Source organism: Salvelinus alpinus, chromosome 13 (genome assembly GCF_045679555.1).
Source record: "Salvelinus alpinus chromosome 13, SLU_Salpinus.1, whole genome shotgun sequence".
NCBI lineage: Eukaryota > Metazoa > Chordata > Actinopteri > Salmoniformes > Salmonidae > Salvelinus > Salvelinus alpinus.
Window position 1 is genome coordinate 11,249,975 of NC_092098.1, and position 15,574 is coordinate 11,265,548.

General features: G+C 46.0%; 1 protein-coding gene across 2 annotated transcripts in view; it reads right to left on the reverse strand.

Annotated features, from left to right (window-relative positions):
• LOC139537052 (neuronal migration protein doublecortin-like) overlaps positions 1 to 14,696 on the reverse strand; it is a 72,113-nt gene extending 57,417 nt beyond the window's left edge. For both annotated transcript variants that reach the window (XM_071337891.1, XM_071337890.1), the window contains exons 1-2: positions 14,563 to 14,696; positions 4,897 to 5,320 (exon numbers count right to left, since the gene is read on the reverse strand). In XM_071337891.1, the coding sequence (XP_071193992.1) occupies positions 4,897 to 5,257 (361 nt within the window). In that variant the 5' untranslated portion in view covers positions 5,258 to 5,320; positions 14,563 to 14,696. The remainder of the gene's footprint in view (positions 1 to 4,896; positions 5,321 to 14,562) is intronic.
• Positions 14,697 to 15,574: the final 878 nt, after the last annotated feature.

The window sequence follows — 15,574 nt, forward strand, 5'->3', positions numbered from 1 at the left end:
CACAGTTTGCTACAGCATGAAAATAATCCTGCAGAAACAGGAAATGTGAATTATTATGTGTATTATAATAAATAGATTTTTTTGTAGGGGTTGATACATTTTTTGTTAAGGCAAATCAAGTTCGACATTGTATAGTGGAAATTACAAACTTTAGAAGCCTTTTTAAACCTTGAATATACTGCAAGTTTGCACTTCCTGCTGTGTAGAAAAATTCCCAGCAACAAATGAGTGATCAAATTAACAACCTACATCTGTAAGGACATTTGAAATAGTGTCACATCACAGTGTACTGCCTGCAACCACTCAAACAAAGTAAAGCTGTGACAAGGACTTTTTCCTCTGTCTCCTGGGGGCACATGCATACAACATGGTCTGCATACTCTGACTTCTCACATAAGTGCACACCTTAAATCAGGTCACAGACCGTTTAGGCCTAGGACCCCTAGACTTAGCGAGTGTCGCAATACCAGTAGGTTAGCTAGGTGGTTTTGTAACACAGATAATGTAACATAATTCTAACCAAATACTGAAATATGACAAAACTAAGCTTTTCTTCACTTAGAAAATCAGTGGGCTTCTGCTTCCACATAGTCAGCCCACAACTCTCCCAGATCTGCCTGTGTGGGTGGGTGTATGGGCACAGGCATCTCCATTCTCCATGGTTGACAGGGCTACTCGTTATATTCACAGCATTTCTTCCCGACAGCACACGGTGAAGGCAAAGCCAGTGCTGTCACTGAGACGTGATCATATATAGCCTACTGTAGCAAGCACATCCCTGGAGAACTCATAAAGGAATGTAGATGTTCCCCTCCGAAAAGAAGGGGCCTTTGGCTCAGCACATGAATGAGCTGAGTCTAAAACAAACGCCGTCTAGCCGGAATACTAATCTGAATTTCTGCTCGACGTCTGTGTCTTCCTACCTGCGCTGCTATGATGACATGTGTCATGAGATCCAACGTATTATAAGTATATTTCTGCAGATGTTTTTCCAATGGAAAGTGAATAAATTAGGCTAGCACATGTGAGAGAGAACGCTGCGCCTGAAACTGTGGCTGTCCTGTGTAACAGTGCATCGAGACAGCAGAGACAGCTGTTCAAAGAGTGTTATGACAGCGCCTACCCAGAGGGCACGTCTTACTCACAGCGCTCATCCATCAGATCATACAGATTCAGTAGAAGGACGGAGGAAAACTACCTCCTACATTACATTTACATTTGAGTCACTATGATAGCTGAGCAAATCTATACTGTAGGCATACTGACCAGCAACGGTGGAAATGGCAGTGCTCGACTCTTCCATCCAGGTAAGCAGGTCCTGATTTCACCTATGGACAAGAGTCAGCCAGTCCCACTAAGCCTAAGCCTTCTGCCTGGGTGGACTGGCAGCTTGGGCTGAGCTCTTTATGACTCTTTATGGTAGAGTACGGTAAGGACTAGAGGCCTGTAAGGTGGTGTGGCAGCTGGCTCAGGCTAATACTGTATCATGTATCATGTAAGCCTTCCTCAGCAGCCTGGGCTGCTTTCCCTACATGCACTGCACTGTGTAAGTGACCTAAATGAGAAAGAGGAGCAGCCAGCCACACCTCCTCCACCCTTTCCCCATCCTCTATCTGTTTTTCATAACACCCTCCATCTTTCGTTTTCGAATAAAAATTCTCAACGTCAATTCTCTACCAATCGTTCCTTCATTTCCATGTCCCCAGACAGTCAGACACTCTCTCAGGGAGATCCAGAGGACATCAATCAGCTAAGGGCTCCCTCCCTGTGCCACAGCAGCACCAGACAAAGGACAGTGGGGATAATACAGTGCAGAGGAGTTTTTATTTAACCTTTATTTACCTAGGTAAGTCAGTTAAGAACAGATTCTTGTTTTCAATGACGGCCTCGGAACAGTGGGTTAACTGCCTTGTTCAGGGGCAGAACGACAGATTTTTACCTTGTCAGCTCGGGGATTCAATCTTGCGACTTTTCGGTTACAAGTCCAACACTAGGCTACCTGCCGCCCCTTGTTTGTTATCTCCTGAAAGAGGAAGAGCAGCAGGGTGAACTGCCCTTTTCTCGCCGCCCCACATTCATACATACATACAACTCGCTCTCTTGCAGAAACACACACATACACACACACACAAGCAAACCATGTCACTCACTCTCCCTGCTGTGACATACCTAGTCTCCTCTGGCCCGCCGGGGCCACCCCACACACACAGTACACAAACACCCCCCAGTCACACCCGGACGCCCCCCCCCCCCGCCTCTCATTCCTAAGCAGCTCAAACAGAAGAGATGATCACCTCATTTTGATCAAATTAAGCCAGAGTTTATGTCTTTGTTTAATTTGCATAATCCCAGCCTCATTTCACCCCACCCACCGAGCCCCGTTCCTAGAAAAAAAAACTACCTCTATGGCTTCCAAGCTTTTTGGAAAATAATTCTGCCAATTCTGTTCCTATTCATTCCAGTCATAAAAGAGATGAGGAGAAAGATTAGAAGACAGAAGGGTTGATGTGTCAGAGAGGAAGAAAGGAGGAAGTGAGGGCATCAAGGGGAGGGGAAGTGAACAGCACAATTAGCCAGGGGTGTTAAGTGTAATTGAAAAACTCTGCCTCCGGGGCAGATGGCGTTGAGGGAGAGACTTAAACAACACTGGCAGAGGACACTGACTTCCCAGGTCACACGTGTCGAGAGGACGAGTAATTGCGTAAGATTACAGGGGTCTCCTACTCTGAGGAGTGTGGTCTCAAGGTAATGAACCCAAAGGTAGAGAGAATCCACTGACAAGGTCGACATAGAAATGGGTAAAGCAAACTAACTGCTGTATAAATGGAATCATTCACTACTCATTTATTTTCATGGTCCTACCCTCAATGGTTTTTAACTTGTCCTCGCTTTTACTGTATCTTCCTCTGTGGTTGTACTCCAAACATGCAGACTCTCTTTCTTTTCCTCAAATCATCCCTTTTAATGACCATAGAGCCTTTCCCAGCTGGCAAATGCCCAATCTGGCAGCATAATATCAGCTGAAACGTTTCATAAGGCTAAGTAAGATCTATTTCTATTCTATTAATAGGCCACAATATGATCCATTTCCCCTGGAAGGCAGCAACATTACATGGAGCTGGGCAGGGAGGCCTCCTGTTTCCCTCTCCCTGTACAGGGAACCAGCTGGGGGGGAGGCCTCCTGTTTCCCTCTCCCTGTACAGGGAACCAGCTGGGAGGGAGGCCTCCTGTTTCCCTCTCCCTGTACAGGGAACCAGCTGGGAGGGAGGCCTCCTGTTTCCCTCTCCCTGTACAGGGAACCACCTACCGGCCAGTCTCCCCAGACTATGTATCACTTGATTCCCGGCAGAGCCCGTTTCATATACAGTTACAGAAACCCCTTTCAAACAAGCAATAACATGTGCTCCTGCTGCTGAGGGGATATTAATATGACACAGTAAGAGATCCAGCAGCCTTCATGATATCCTGCTTCAGCCACAGGGAGATTGCTGATCTGGCTGGAAGACTCCCCTCTGGATAAGTCTGCAGAGTCTGAGACTCAGTGCTCAGATCAAAGGTGGAGGAGTCCCCCTAATGAGGGGAGGAGACGTTACATCACGCCAAGGAAACGGGCAGAGACCCCGTCTGTCTGCTCATCAAACAGAATGATGCCCGAGCTCCAGCCTCCAGGGGGATGGATGGCTCCAACAGGCTCCATTTAGGAACCGTTTTCTCATTCCTGGCTGCCAAGCACTCTCACTGCTGTAAAGGCTCTAGTCTACACTTCCGTTGGGGAGAATTCCACGTGTACATGCCACTGAGAGTCAGTGACCCGGCTAAAAACCTCAGCGATAATCTCTAATAACAGTGTAGGGCTTCACACAGCGAGCGCAGCAGACCACTACTACACCATGCATATCAATGACAATTGTGTCCACCCTACTGACAATGAGGATGATGACGATGATGATCAGGTTGACAGTAAAATGCATCATTATCCCACTCCATTAGCCTTCAGAAAGACCCAGGGATACAGTAAAGCAGTCATAACAGTGGCACACTCTTAAAAACAAAGGTGCAATCTAGAACCTAAAATGGTTCTTCGGCTGTCCCCATGAGAGAACCCTTTGAAGAACCCATTTTACTTCCAGGTAGAACCCTTTTTGGTTCCAGGTAGAACCCTTTAAGGTCCCATGTAGGACCCTTTCCACAGAGGGTTCTACGTGGGACAGCCGAGGAACCCTTTTGGAACCCTTTTGTTCTAAGAGAGTAGTAAAGTGTTAAGCCAACATAGAAGTATTCTCCCACAACCTCGGCTCCACATGTCAGGAGAGTCAACCTAGCTGATGTTCTGGTGCTATGATAGGTCTGTTCCAGACATACTGAGACCACTGCCCTGTGGCTCCTGGGGAGCTGAGTGAATCACTGGTATGAATTATTGAGGCTAAACAGCATGACTGTAGTGACTACTCTGCTGCTCACTAACTACCAGCATTTAGCAGAGTGGCAGAGTCTCTGGAGGACACTGTGTAAACTAGCCTAGCATACTGTCCCCACTGCTCCATCCCCCTGTAAACCATCAGATTATCATATGTAATATATATTGCGATTACAGACGATTACAGATTACAGCTAGACCGGCCAGACAGTCTCTTAATCTCATAGCAGAAGATGTTTACGCCTCCCAATTTTTCCAGCGTTACAGGCGATGACACACTCGGCTGGCGACCTCCATCAGACTACTGCTGTGTAACCTTTCATAATCACATTAACAGACCTTAGAACGATAAGGTTCACTCACAGAGGGGAACTAAGCACAAACAACGGCCTACGAGGAGTCTAAACATGTAATAACACTGAAGTATGATGACCCCCCCCCCATTCCCTACCTACCACCCAGCCCCCCTGTGAGCTCACCTTCCTCCAGCTCGTCCATGGTGGTGATCTTGCGCATTCCGTCGATGGAGAAGATGAAGCGGACCCCCTGGGGAAGGTTGATGTGGTCGGAGAGGGAGCGCGTCAGGTCGGCCAGGAGGGCGTCGAAGGTGCGGAAGCGTTCCACGGCCACGGCGTACACGATGCCCTTGAAGTAGCGGTCTCCGTTGCGGTAGAACCGCACCTTCTTGGCCTTCTTCTCGTTGGTGAGGGCCTGCAGGGTGCGCGTGCGGTAGAAGCTGCAGTGGGCGCTGTGGGTGGGGCTGGGCAGCCCGTTCATGCGCCCGCCCCGTGGGTTACGGGGCTTGTCTCGCTCGTCGAAATGGCCGAAGTCCAGCTCCATGGCAACAGAGGTCCGGGAGGGTCCGTGGTAGACGGGTGCTGAATGTGGAGAGCTCTGGGGAGTCTAGCATTGAGAGGAATAAAACAACGGAGTTATAACGACGTTATATACAGTACAGAAAAGGTGAATTGGTCAATTTATTTCCATGGATGAACTCATAGACTCTCAATGACGGAATACCAAAGTGGTAAATAAATCCCTGAGCATTCCACCATCTAGCCACTGTGAAATTCCCTTGCAGTGGGTATCACTTTCCATCTCTATCCCTCTCATACAATAGTGCACCGTGCACCACAGGCGTGCTGGGGTTCACATGCAGTAAACCCAGCCAGCCCTCCCCGTTCCTCCAGAGGGTGTCTGGTTCCTGCAGGATGAAGAGAGGCCGGGCCAGCCCAATCAATTACAGCACTCACTATCGATTAGCCCACCCCCTTACAGACACACACAGAGGTGTGTTAACCTCCCGGCCCTCTGTGTGTGTGTGTGTGTGTGTGTGTGTGTGTGTGTGTGTGTGTGTGTGTGTGTGTGTGTGTGTGTGTGTGTGTGTGTGTGTGTGTGTGTGTGTGTGTGTGTGTGTGTGTGTGTGTGTGTGTGTGCGTGTGTGTGCGCGTGTGTGCGCGCGCGTGCGCGTGGGTGGGTGTGTGTGCGCGCGCGCGCGTGGGTGAAGCAACTGGAGAACGTTCTGCCATGACGGACCTGCAACAGAGACACAAGCCTCATTTGGGAAGTTTCCGAGTTGAACAGGGCATCAATATTTTATGTCCAGTGAACAGAATCACTCTGCAGTAATACATTCCCTACGTAGGCCCTACAACCCTTTAGTGACCCTAAAACTGAGGCCATTCGTTTCTGAACATACATATCATTATGGACTAAATGGACTAAACATTTACATCAGTTGTACACGTCTTATGTAGAGCTAGAGCTGCTCCGCTGGTCGGGCTGCCAGTGTCCTGCCCTACAGTCAGCCTGTTTCCCTTGGGAGATGGGAATGGAAGCGTGGCTAGCAAGAGGTTCTTATTAAGAAGCCCCAGTGGATGAGTGATATTTTGGAGAAAAGGTCTCTCATCGGAGTGAGCTGCTGTGCGTGGTCTGATCAGGATCTTTTCACAGGAAACGAGACAACTTTTCCTCGGGCTCCAGGAAACGTGCATAAGTGTGATTCCGGTTTCCGTACGTTGCCTTACTACGGCCATCAAAGGAAATCAAATGTGATTGGTCACATACACATATTTAGCAGATGTTATTGCGGGTGTAGAGCTAAGCGCTTGTGTTCCTAGCTCCAACAGTGACGTAGTATCTAAAAATGATTCACAACAATACAGCCACGGTGTCATGCTAATGTTTGCGACGTGCTTTTTGGGGATTTTGCAAGTGTCGCATATCTTACAAGAAAAGTGTTTCACCTCATGGGTCTTTTTAAAGACAGATCTGGCAGAAATAAGCCCGGGAGCGTCCCAGTCTGAGATATGAGCAGGCGGACTGGGAAGGATATGTATCTACTGTAGCATCCTCATCATCCACCTCCGCACCGTCAGCTAAGGGCTCTTGGACAAGAGAGGCTCGAGCTGAGCTGAACGTTTGGAGCGTTAGTCACTGATGGAAAGTAGATGGTATCCCGGTCTTCTCTGTGGTGCCGAGCACCATGTGCGAGGGTGTATTCACACTGTTCAACGGTTACTCATCCTCTACACTACAGGGTAAAGGTACAGGCGTCACTCACCCACAAGTTGTGTGATCCAATGTGCAACAGAAGCCTGTCTAAAAATAACTGCAAGAGAAAACAGTACTGAGGTTGGGGGTAAAAAAAAAAACGATTCAATTTCATTTCTCAGAGGTTTTTATTTTGGTTATGGGTAGATAGGATAACTAGTGTAAAGGCATGAGCAGGTCTCTTTCAGGGTCTCGCCTCTCTGTACAATCTGCAGTGCATATAAAGCATTCGGTTAGACGCTGCGAGGGGTAGAGGGCACAGCACGCCGTGCCAGAACTCTTCACTAACATCTGCTCTTTTTAAACGCAAACAGACCTTTTTATCCCCTCGGCAAAAAGACAGAAGGAAAGAAAGCATGGTGGGCGGAGCTAGCTGGCTGGCTGGCTGACTGACTGACTGCTGGCTGGCCAGAGAAGTGTCTGCTGCGACCCAGTTCGGACTGGAACTTTGCAATAGGCAGTTTGAATAATGAGGAGATCAGCCACTGAATGGGCAGAGAGCACTCATTACTGTGCCACTCTGAATGGGCAGAGAGCACTCATTACTGTGCCACTCTGAATGGGCAGAGAGCACCCATTACTGTGCCACTCTGAATGGGCAGAGAGCACCCATTACTCTGCCACTCTGAATGGGCAGAGAGCACCCATTACTGTGCCACTCTGAATGGGCAGAGACCACCCATTACTGTGCCACTCTGAATGGGCAGAGACCACCCATTACTGTGCCACTCTGAATGGGCAGAGAGCACCCATTACTGTGCCACTCTGAATGGGCAGAGAGCACCCATTACTCTGCCACTCTGAATGGGCAGAGAGCACCCATTACTGTGCCACTCTGAATGGGCAGAGACCACCCATTACTGTGCCACTCTGAATGGGCAGAGACCACTCATTACTATGCCACTCTGAATGGGCAGAGAGCACCCATTACTGTGCCACTCTGAATGGGCAGAGAGCACCCATTACTCTGCCACTCTGAATGGGCACCTAGCAGCCACCCTCTCTGCCATGTTCACATCTCACCCCAGTCATGAGTCTCTCCGCCGTGGGAGGAAAGAAGGCATCGGGAAGGTCATCGGTGCCACGCCCTACCCTGGAGCATGCTGGGAGTCCTGCCCTGCCCTGGTCAGACTGGCAGTCTGTCTGTTCGCTCCGACAAACCTTTCCATGGCGGGCATTCAGGAGTAGAACGAGCGTTTGAGTGAAACTAGCCGACTGCAGAGCAGACAAAGAAACACGTCAGAGTCGTTCTACTCCAGCGGGGCAGGTTGCGTCGAAACAGCGACACACAAAACCCCCTTTCTAATGAATCTCATTAGCCATCTCTGTGTGATCTAATCAAAATGAATAGAATTCCTCTGTACGAGATGGAAAATGTGTGGTTATGATGACCGCACAGTAGAGCTTTATGCTAGCTGCTGCATGACAGAACAAAGACTCACTGCAATACTCTAGCGGCACACACGTGGTCGAGCACACACACAGACACAAACGCAGACACAGACAAAAAATACAAACACAGACACACACAGACACAAATGCAGAGACAGACAAAAAATACAAAACACAGATACACACACAGACACAAACACAGACACAAACACAGACACAGCAGCCAAACTGTACTGTACATGACCTGTGAATGAGGTTAGCTGCAGTGGGATGAACCTCATCCACACCTGCCTAGAATGTGCTGATACCCAAGTCTGGGCTGTCTGGCTGTATTTGTATCAGGCTTACATCTTCTCTGTAAAGACACTCCGCAGATAACAGGAAGTAGTGGCTATGTTTTTAACAATGCAAGAGACCAGGTATGAGATGGTTTTCTATTTCAACGTCTTCTATCAAAGTACAGTAACTATCAGGTAAAACAGCATCCCCACTCGAGGGACAATATGGGTGTCCTGGGATACACTGTGTCACCCAATAGGCTATTGTGCTCTGTCTAGCTCCAGGCCTTGTCCTACACAACGCCATGATGCAATTTCCTACATCGTTCAACCATCATCAATAGCCCCTCACACTCAGTTGCCCAAAATGGCCTCTTCTAAACAATGCTGAACAATAACCACTCGTCAATAATCCTATCGGCTTTCAGGCCCCTTGTTCACAAACAAAGCATTTGTCAATATCGCCCCCCCCAGTCTGTCCCAAGATACGGGCCAGTAGGGTGTTGTGTTAAAGTGAGCAGGAGGTGTGGCGGCTACAGGAGGCAGGAGCAGGTGATGTGTGATAAACAGCAGTCATCTTTGACAGCCTGACCTCCTCCCCACAGCCCACTGAGCCCCGTCCTCTGGAGCCCCCACAGAGACCACATCCCCTTCCTGGAGTGGACACAACAGAACAGATGCCAGAGGGAACAAGAAACATAACAGCACCCTCTCTCCCCCCCCCCCCCCACCCCCCCACCCCCTCCCATCTACTAACACCACATCCCCCTGCCTGATGACATCCCAGGAGAAGCCCTTTTCATGTGACCTTAACTCATCCCATCTAAAAAAATATATTGTTCCTGTTGTGAGGCCCCTGGGGCACTTCTATATCCTGTCGAGAATGAGATTTGTCTGCTAAATTCTTAATGCAGTATTAGTATAAGAACGAGGCTGGAGGTGCTGCTCTCTGGAGAAATGTAGCAGAAGCAGGCCTGTGTTTAAGAATAGGATTAGAGGAGCAGAATCACAACTGATTCACTGGTGACTAAGTGACAGCCGTCCAGAGCTGCTGCTGCGGCCTGCTTCACTCAGGTGAACTCCACAAACAGATTCTACAGACTATTGTTTGGGAACACTGATTGATATGTAGACGATCGACGATTCAGTAATTGATTGATACAGACTGAGGCTTGGATGAAACGCGTAACGACGTCCCAGTCTAACGTAGCACCTCAGTGCACAATGTGGTGGAATCAACGTTTAAATAGCACACACACCCTGTGTCCTAGTTATATTTAGCTGGACAATTATTGGATTTCTCGGGGTTAGATCTGGGGTTGTCGGTTTGATTATTGGTGGGACTGAAATCCCCCATCTAAAAAGAAACCAGCCACCTATTCCCCATGCCCCGACCCAACCCAGTTTCCGGTATGTACACAAGCACAGACCCACACCTGGGGAGGGAGATGAGGTTAGTGTATATCTGACCACTGATCAACCCAGGAATTGTCACACGTTGTTATGTCAACATATTCAGTCCACCTTGGTCATTATTGTGTAGACTAGAAGCTGCTCCCTGTGACTTCTAAAGCGCTGATCTGTGCCAGGGGGACGGACGGGATGGACGGACAGACAGACAGAGTCCAGGCCTGGGCCAAGAATTTAAGCAGATTTACCAATTAAAGCCTGGCCACTTCCTGCCAAATCCACACCTAGTGGCTGTGACCAGTGACCACACCTCGATGGGCTCAGACAAAGACAAAGACATGCAGGCAGCCTAACCCCTCAACATCTCCACACCTCTATCACCCAACTCTCTCCACATACAATGCCCACACATGGCTCAGCTGCTGGGTAATGGCAACCCCATTTAGACTCCGTGGTTTAACAGGCACATGTTAACCCGTTTCTGCGTAAACAGTGATTGTGTGAGACTGGCAACGCCCCAATGGCAAAGGCCATGAAACTCACTGCTTTTAATGATGAAATACTGATTGTGATTTATATGTCCTCCTCCCCTAATCCCTCAATAGCCCCGAAACACATATGTGCCCTTCATGGAGATAAACAGAGGACCACATTGTCCCCACCCAGGGATGTGGCTGGGACCACCCCTCCCCCGCCCACCCTCGACCTGCAGAGCCCGGAGTCTGACTGGGGTTTTATGACAGCCAGGCCTTGGGATGCATGGGACGGGGATTGGGGTGGGACCGAGGGAGGGACCAGAGTGGGATGGGTTATGGACAGTGGTACTCCTCCTGACAGACAAGTGCTTGGCTCCCAGTCCAGCTGCTCCTATAATGGACCGAGAGGTAATTCACTGACCCTCTCCTCATGACGTCACTGGAGACAGCCCATTGTCTCACAGAGACACCCCCATCACTTTCACTACTACTACTACTGTAGTACTACTCTATCACCACTACTACTGATGTAGTACTACTCTCTCCCTACTACTACTGCTGTAATACTACTCTATCACTACTACTACTGCTGTAATACTACGCTATCACTACTACTACTGCTGTAGTACTACTCTATCACTACTACTACTGCTGTATAACTACTCTATCACTACTACTACCGCAGTACTACTCTATCACTACTACTACTGCTGTAGTACTACTCTATCACTACTACAACTACTGTAGTACTACTCTATCACTACTACTACTTTAGTACTACTCTATCACTACTACTAGTGATGTAGTACTACTCTATCACTACTACTACTAATGTAGTACTACTCTATCACCACTACTACTGATGTAGTACTACTCTATCACTACTACTACTACTACTTTAGTACTACTCTATCACTACTACTACTGATGTAGTACTACTCTATCACCACTACTACTGATGTAGTACTACTCTATCACTACTACTACTACTGTAGTACTACTCTATCACTACTACTACTACCGTAATACTACTCTATCACTACTACTACTGCTGTAAAACTACTCTATCACTACTACTACTGCCGTAGTACTACTCTATCACTACTACTACTGCTGTATAACTACTCTATCACTACTACTACTGCTGTAGTACTACTCTATCACTACTACTACTACTATAGTACTACTCTATCACTACAACTACTGTAGTACTACTCTATCACTACTACTACTGCTGTACTACTCTATCACTACTACTACTGCTGTAGTACTAATATATCACTACTACTACTGCTGTAGTACTACTATATCACTACTACTACTACTACTTTAGTACTACTCTATCACTACTACTACTACGGTAGTACTACTCTATTACTACTACTGATGTAGTAATACTATATCACTACCACTATTGCTGTAGTAATACTATATCACTAACACTACTGATGTAGTACTACTCTATCACTACTACCACTGATGCAGTACTACTCTATCACTACTACTACTACTGTAGTACTGCTCTATCACTACTACTACAGTAGAACTACTCTATCACTACTACTACTACTGTAGTACTACTCTATCACTACTACTACTGCTGTAGTACGACTATATCACTACTACTACTACTGTAGTACTACTACTCTATCAACTCTTCTACTACTGTAGTACTACTCTATCACTACTACTACTACTAATGTAGTACTACTCTATCACTACTACTACTGCTGTAGTACTACTCTATCACTACTACTACTGCTGTAGTACTACTATATCACTACTACTACTACTGCTGTAATAATACTATATCACTACTACTACTACTGTATTACTACTCTATCACTACTACTACTGATATAGTACTACTCAATCACTACTATCACTACTGTAGTACTACTACTCTATCACTACTACCACCGTAGTAATACTATATCACTACTACTACTGCTGTAGTACTACTATATCACTACTACTACTACTGTAGTACTACTCTATCACCACTACTAATGTAGTAATACTATATCACTACTACTACTGCTGTAGTAATACTGTATCACTACTACTACTACTTTAGTACTACTATATCACTACTACTACTGCTGTAATAATACTATATCACTACTACTACTACTGTATTACTACTCTATCACTACTACTACTGATATAGTACTACTCAATCACTACTACTACTACTGTAGTACTACTACTCTATCACTACTTCTACTACTGTAGTACTACTCTATCACTACTACTACCGTAGTAATACTATATCACTACTACTACTGCTGTAGTACTACTATATCACTACTACTACTACTGTAGTACTACTCTATCACCACTACTACTGTAGTAATACTATATCGCTACTACTACTGCTGTAGTAATACTGTATCACTACTACTACTATTGTAGTACTACTCTATCACTACTACTACTGTAGTAATACTATATCACTACTACTTCTGCTGCAGTACTACTCTATCACAACTACTACTGCTCTAGTACTACTATATCACTACTACTACTGATGTAGTACTACTCTATCACCACTACTACTGTAGTACTACTCTATCACTACTACTACTGCTGTAGTACTACTATATCACTACTACTACTGTTGTAATACTACTATATCACTACTACTACTACTGTATTACTACTCTATCACTACTACTACTGCTGTAGTACTACTCTATCACTACTACTACTGCTGTAGTACTACTATATCACTACTACTACTGCTGTAATACTACTATATCACTACTACTACTACTGTATTACTACTCTATCACTACTACTACTGATATAGTACTATTACTGTAGTACTACTACTCTATCACTACTTCTACTACTGTAGTACTACTCTATCACTACTACTACCATAGTAATACTATATCACTACTACTACTACTGTAGTACTACTATATCACTACTACTACTACTGTAGTACTACTCTATCACTACTACTACTGTAGTAATACTATATCACTACTACTGCAGTCATACTGTATCACTACTACTACTGCTGTAGTACTACTCTATCACTACTACTACTGTAGTAATACTATATCACTACTACTTCTGCTGCAGTACTACTCTATCACAACTACTACTGCTCTAGTATTACTATATCACTACTACTACTGCTGCTACTGTAGTGCTACACTACTACACTACTATTAGTAATACTGCATTCAAACACGAGCACACTAATATAATGTATCAATACTAGTGTTATTACTAGACGAATGACTCACCCCAGTGCATTCCCACCACCAGAGCAGAAATTACAGGAGTGGCCCCTAACTATTGAAATATTTAAATTGCCATCCCCATAAGGTCCAGACCCCTACTCATAGGGCCACCCCAACAGTTAATGTCATTCAAACCCTAAATATAACAAATAAATTAATGTGTCAAATAATACATACTCTCACCAGGCTTACCTAACACAGGGCAGTGTGCACAATGAAGCAGATAGACAGCAAGGCTGTTATATTGTGTGATAGTGACATGTCTAACTGCACCACAGAGATGTGAGCCTGGGTCTGTGTCACCACCATTCCCACCACTACAGCCGCCCATAGAAAAAAACCCTGATCATTCTACCTGCCCGCCAGCGTCCTGTATCCTCATCACAGCTGATCTGTGTAACACTAAGCCAGTCTTAGCTGGTTTTAAGTCATATTCAAAAAAAAAAAGAAAAAAGTTTCTCTGTACTCCTTCTCTCATTAGTGTAACAAGAAAACCCTTCAGTTGTGCACATGATCTTAGAACAGTGCAGTGGTCGCAGTACCCTGCATACAGATGAGCTGTGTTAGTTGTGTACTAACGGGTACGCGCACACCTACAACCACCTGCTCAGCTAACTGCCTAAATAGCTCACAATTCGAACAATCCTCAGAAGTGTTCAATACTCAAAACAACAAATCAACACACCGTCAGAAACAGAAGTAAAATACCGAAATAATATTTTTGCTGCCATTTAACTATGTTTAACCCAAATATATAGTATCCCACTAACGGTACTCACCCGCGCTGGAGTGTATGGAGCGAAGTGGGTGGGTGTGGATGCTGCAGGAAAGCGGCACGAGCTCTTTTTGCCTTTGTCTGCCTCGCTCTAGTTCATGAGTTGTGCATACCTGACCGGCTGCACTGCTGGGTCCTAAAGCCGACCGCCGCTGAAACCGCCCTAGCATGGCAATGGCACAGACCGGTATGTTAGGGTATTTCTCACAAAAGGATGACGTAAGCCTTTTCAAAGATGCAAAAGGTTTACTTTCGGACTATTACTGTGTCATGATTAATACTTGTTCTAATTCAGATATCCATGTAGGCTATAATGCTGCCTAATGAAATCATAAATACTAATCTGAAGAAAGAAAAACTGCTGAGTTCATTTGATCCCTGTGTTTTGAGAAAATCATGCCTCCATTTCATTCCTCTATTTTACCACTTCTATTGTAAGGTAATGTAGTGCTGATAATACCTTACAACAGATTGAACGGGGTGGGTGTTGCGCCTCTCTTCACACCATACATGTTACAGCATATTTTCAGAGGCAGAAACAGCAGGATAATAAATTGATACATTTGCAGTTGAGTGTGTGTGTGTGTGTGTGTGTGTGTGTGTGTGTGTGTGTGTGTGTGTGTGTGTGTGTGTGTGTGTGTGTGTGTGTGTGTGTGTGTGTGTGTGTGTGTGTGTGTGTGTGTGTGTGTTTGCGTGAGCTGGCTTCAGAAGGTAAAAGCCCATTATGTACACCACTGCCAGAGATAGAGGAGAGAGGATAGCTCTAAGAGCTGATGTCCTTCCAGATAAGAGGCTATGACATGACAAAGCAGGACTGCAGTCACCCACCCTCTGTATATGGGTTGCATCTGCCGTGTGTATCAGGTGGACGTGGAGGTGTCTATGAGCACCTGTGTTTGCGGCTGTGTGTTTGTATTACCTTGTCATACTATCCTGTCTTGTGCGTAGTGAACTGAGACAAAGTCATCAGAGTGCATCTCTTTGAGACTAATCAGTAATGACGTTGTGATTCTGGG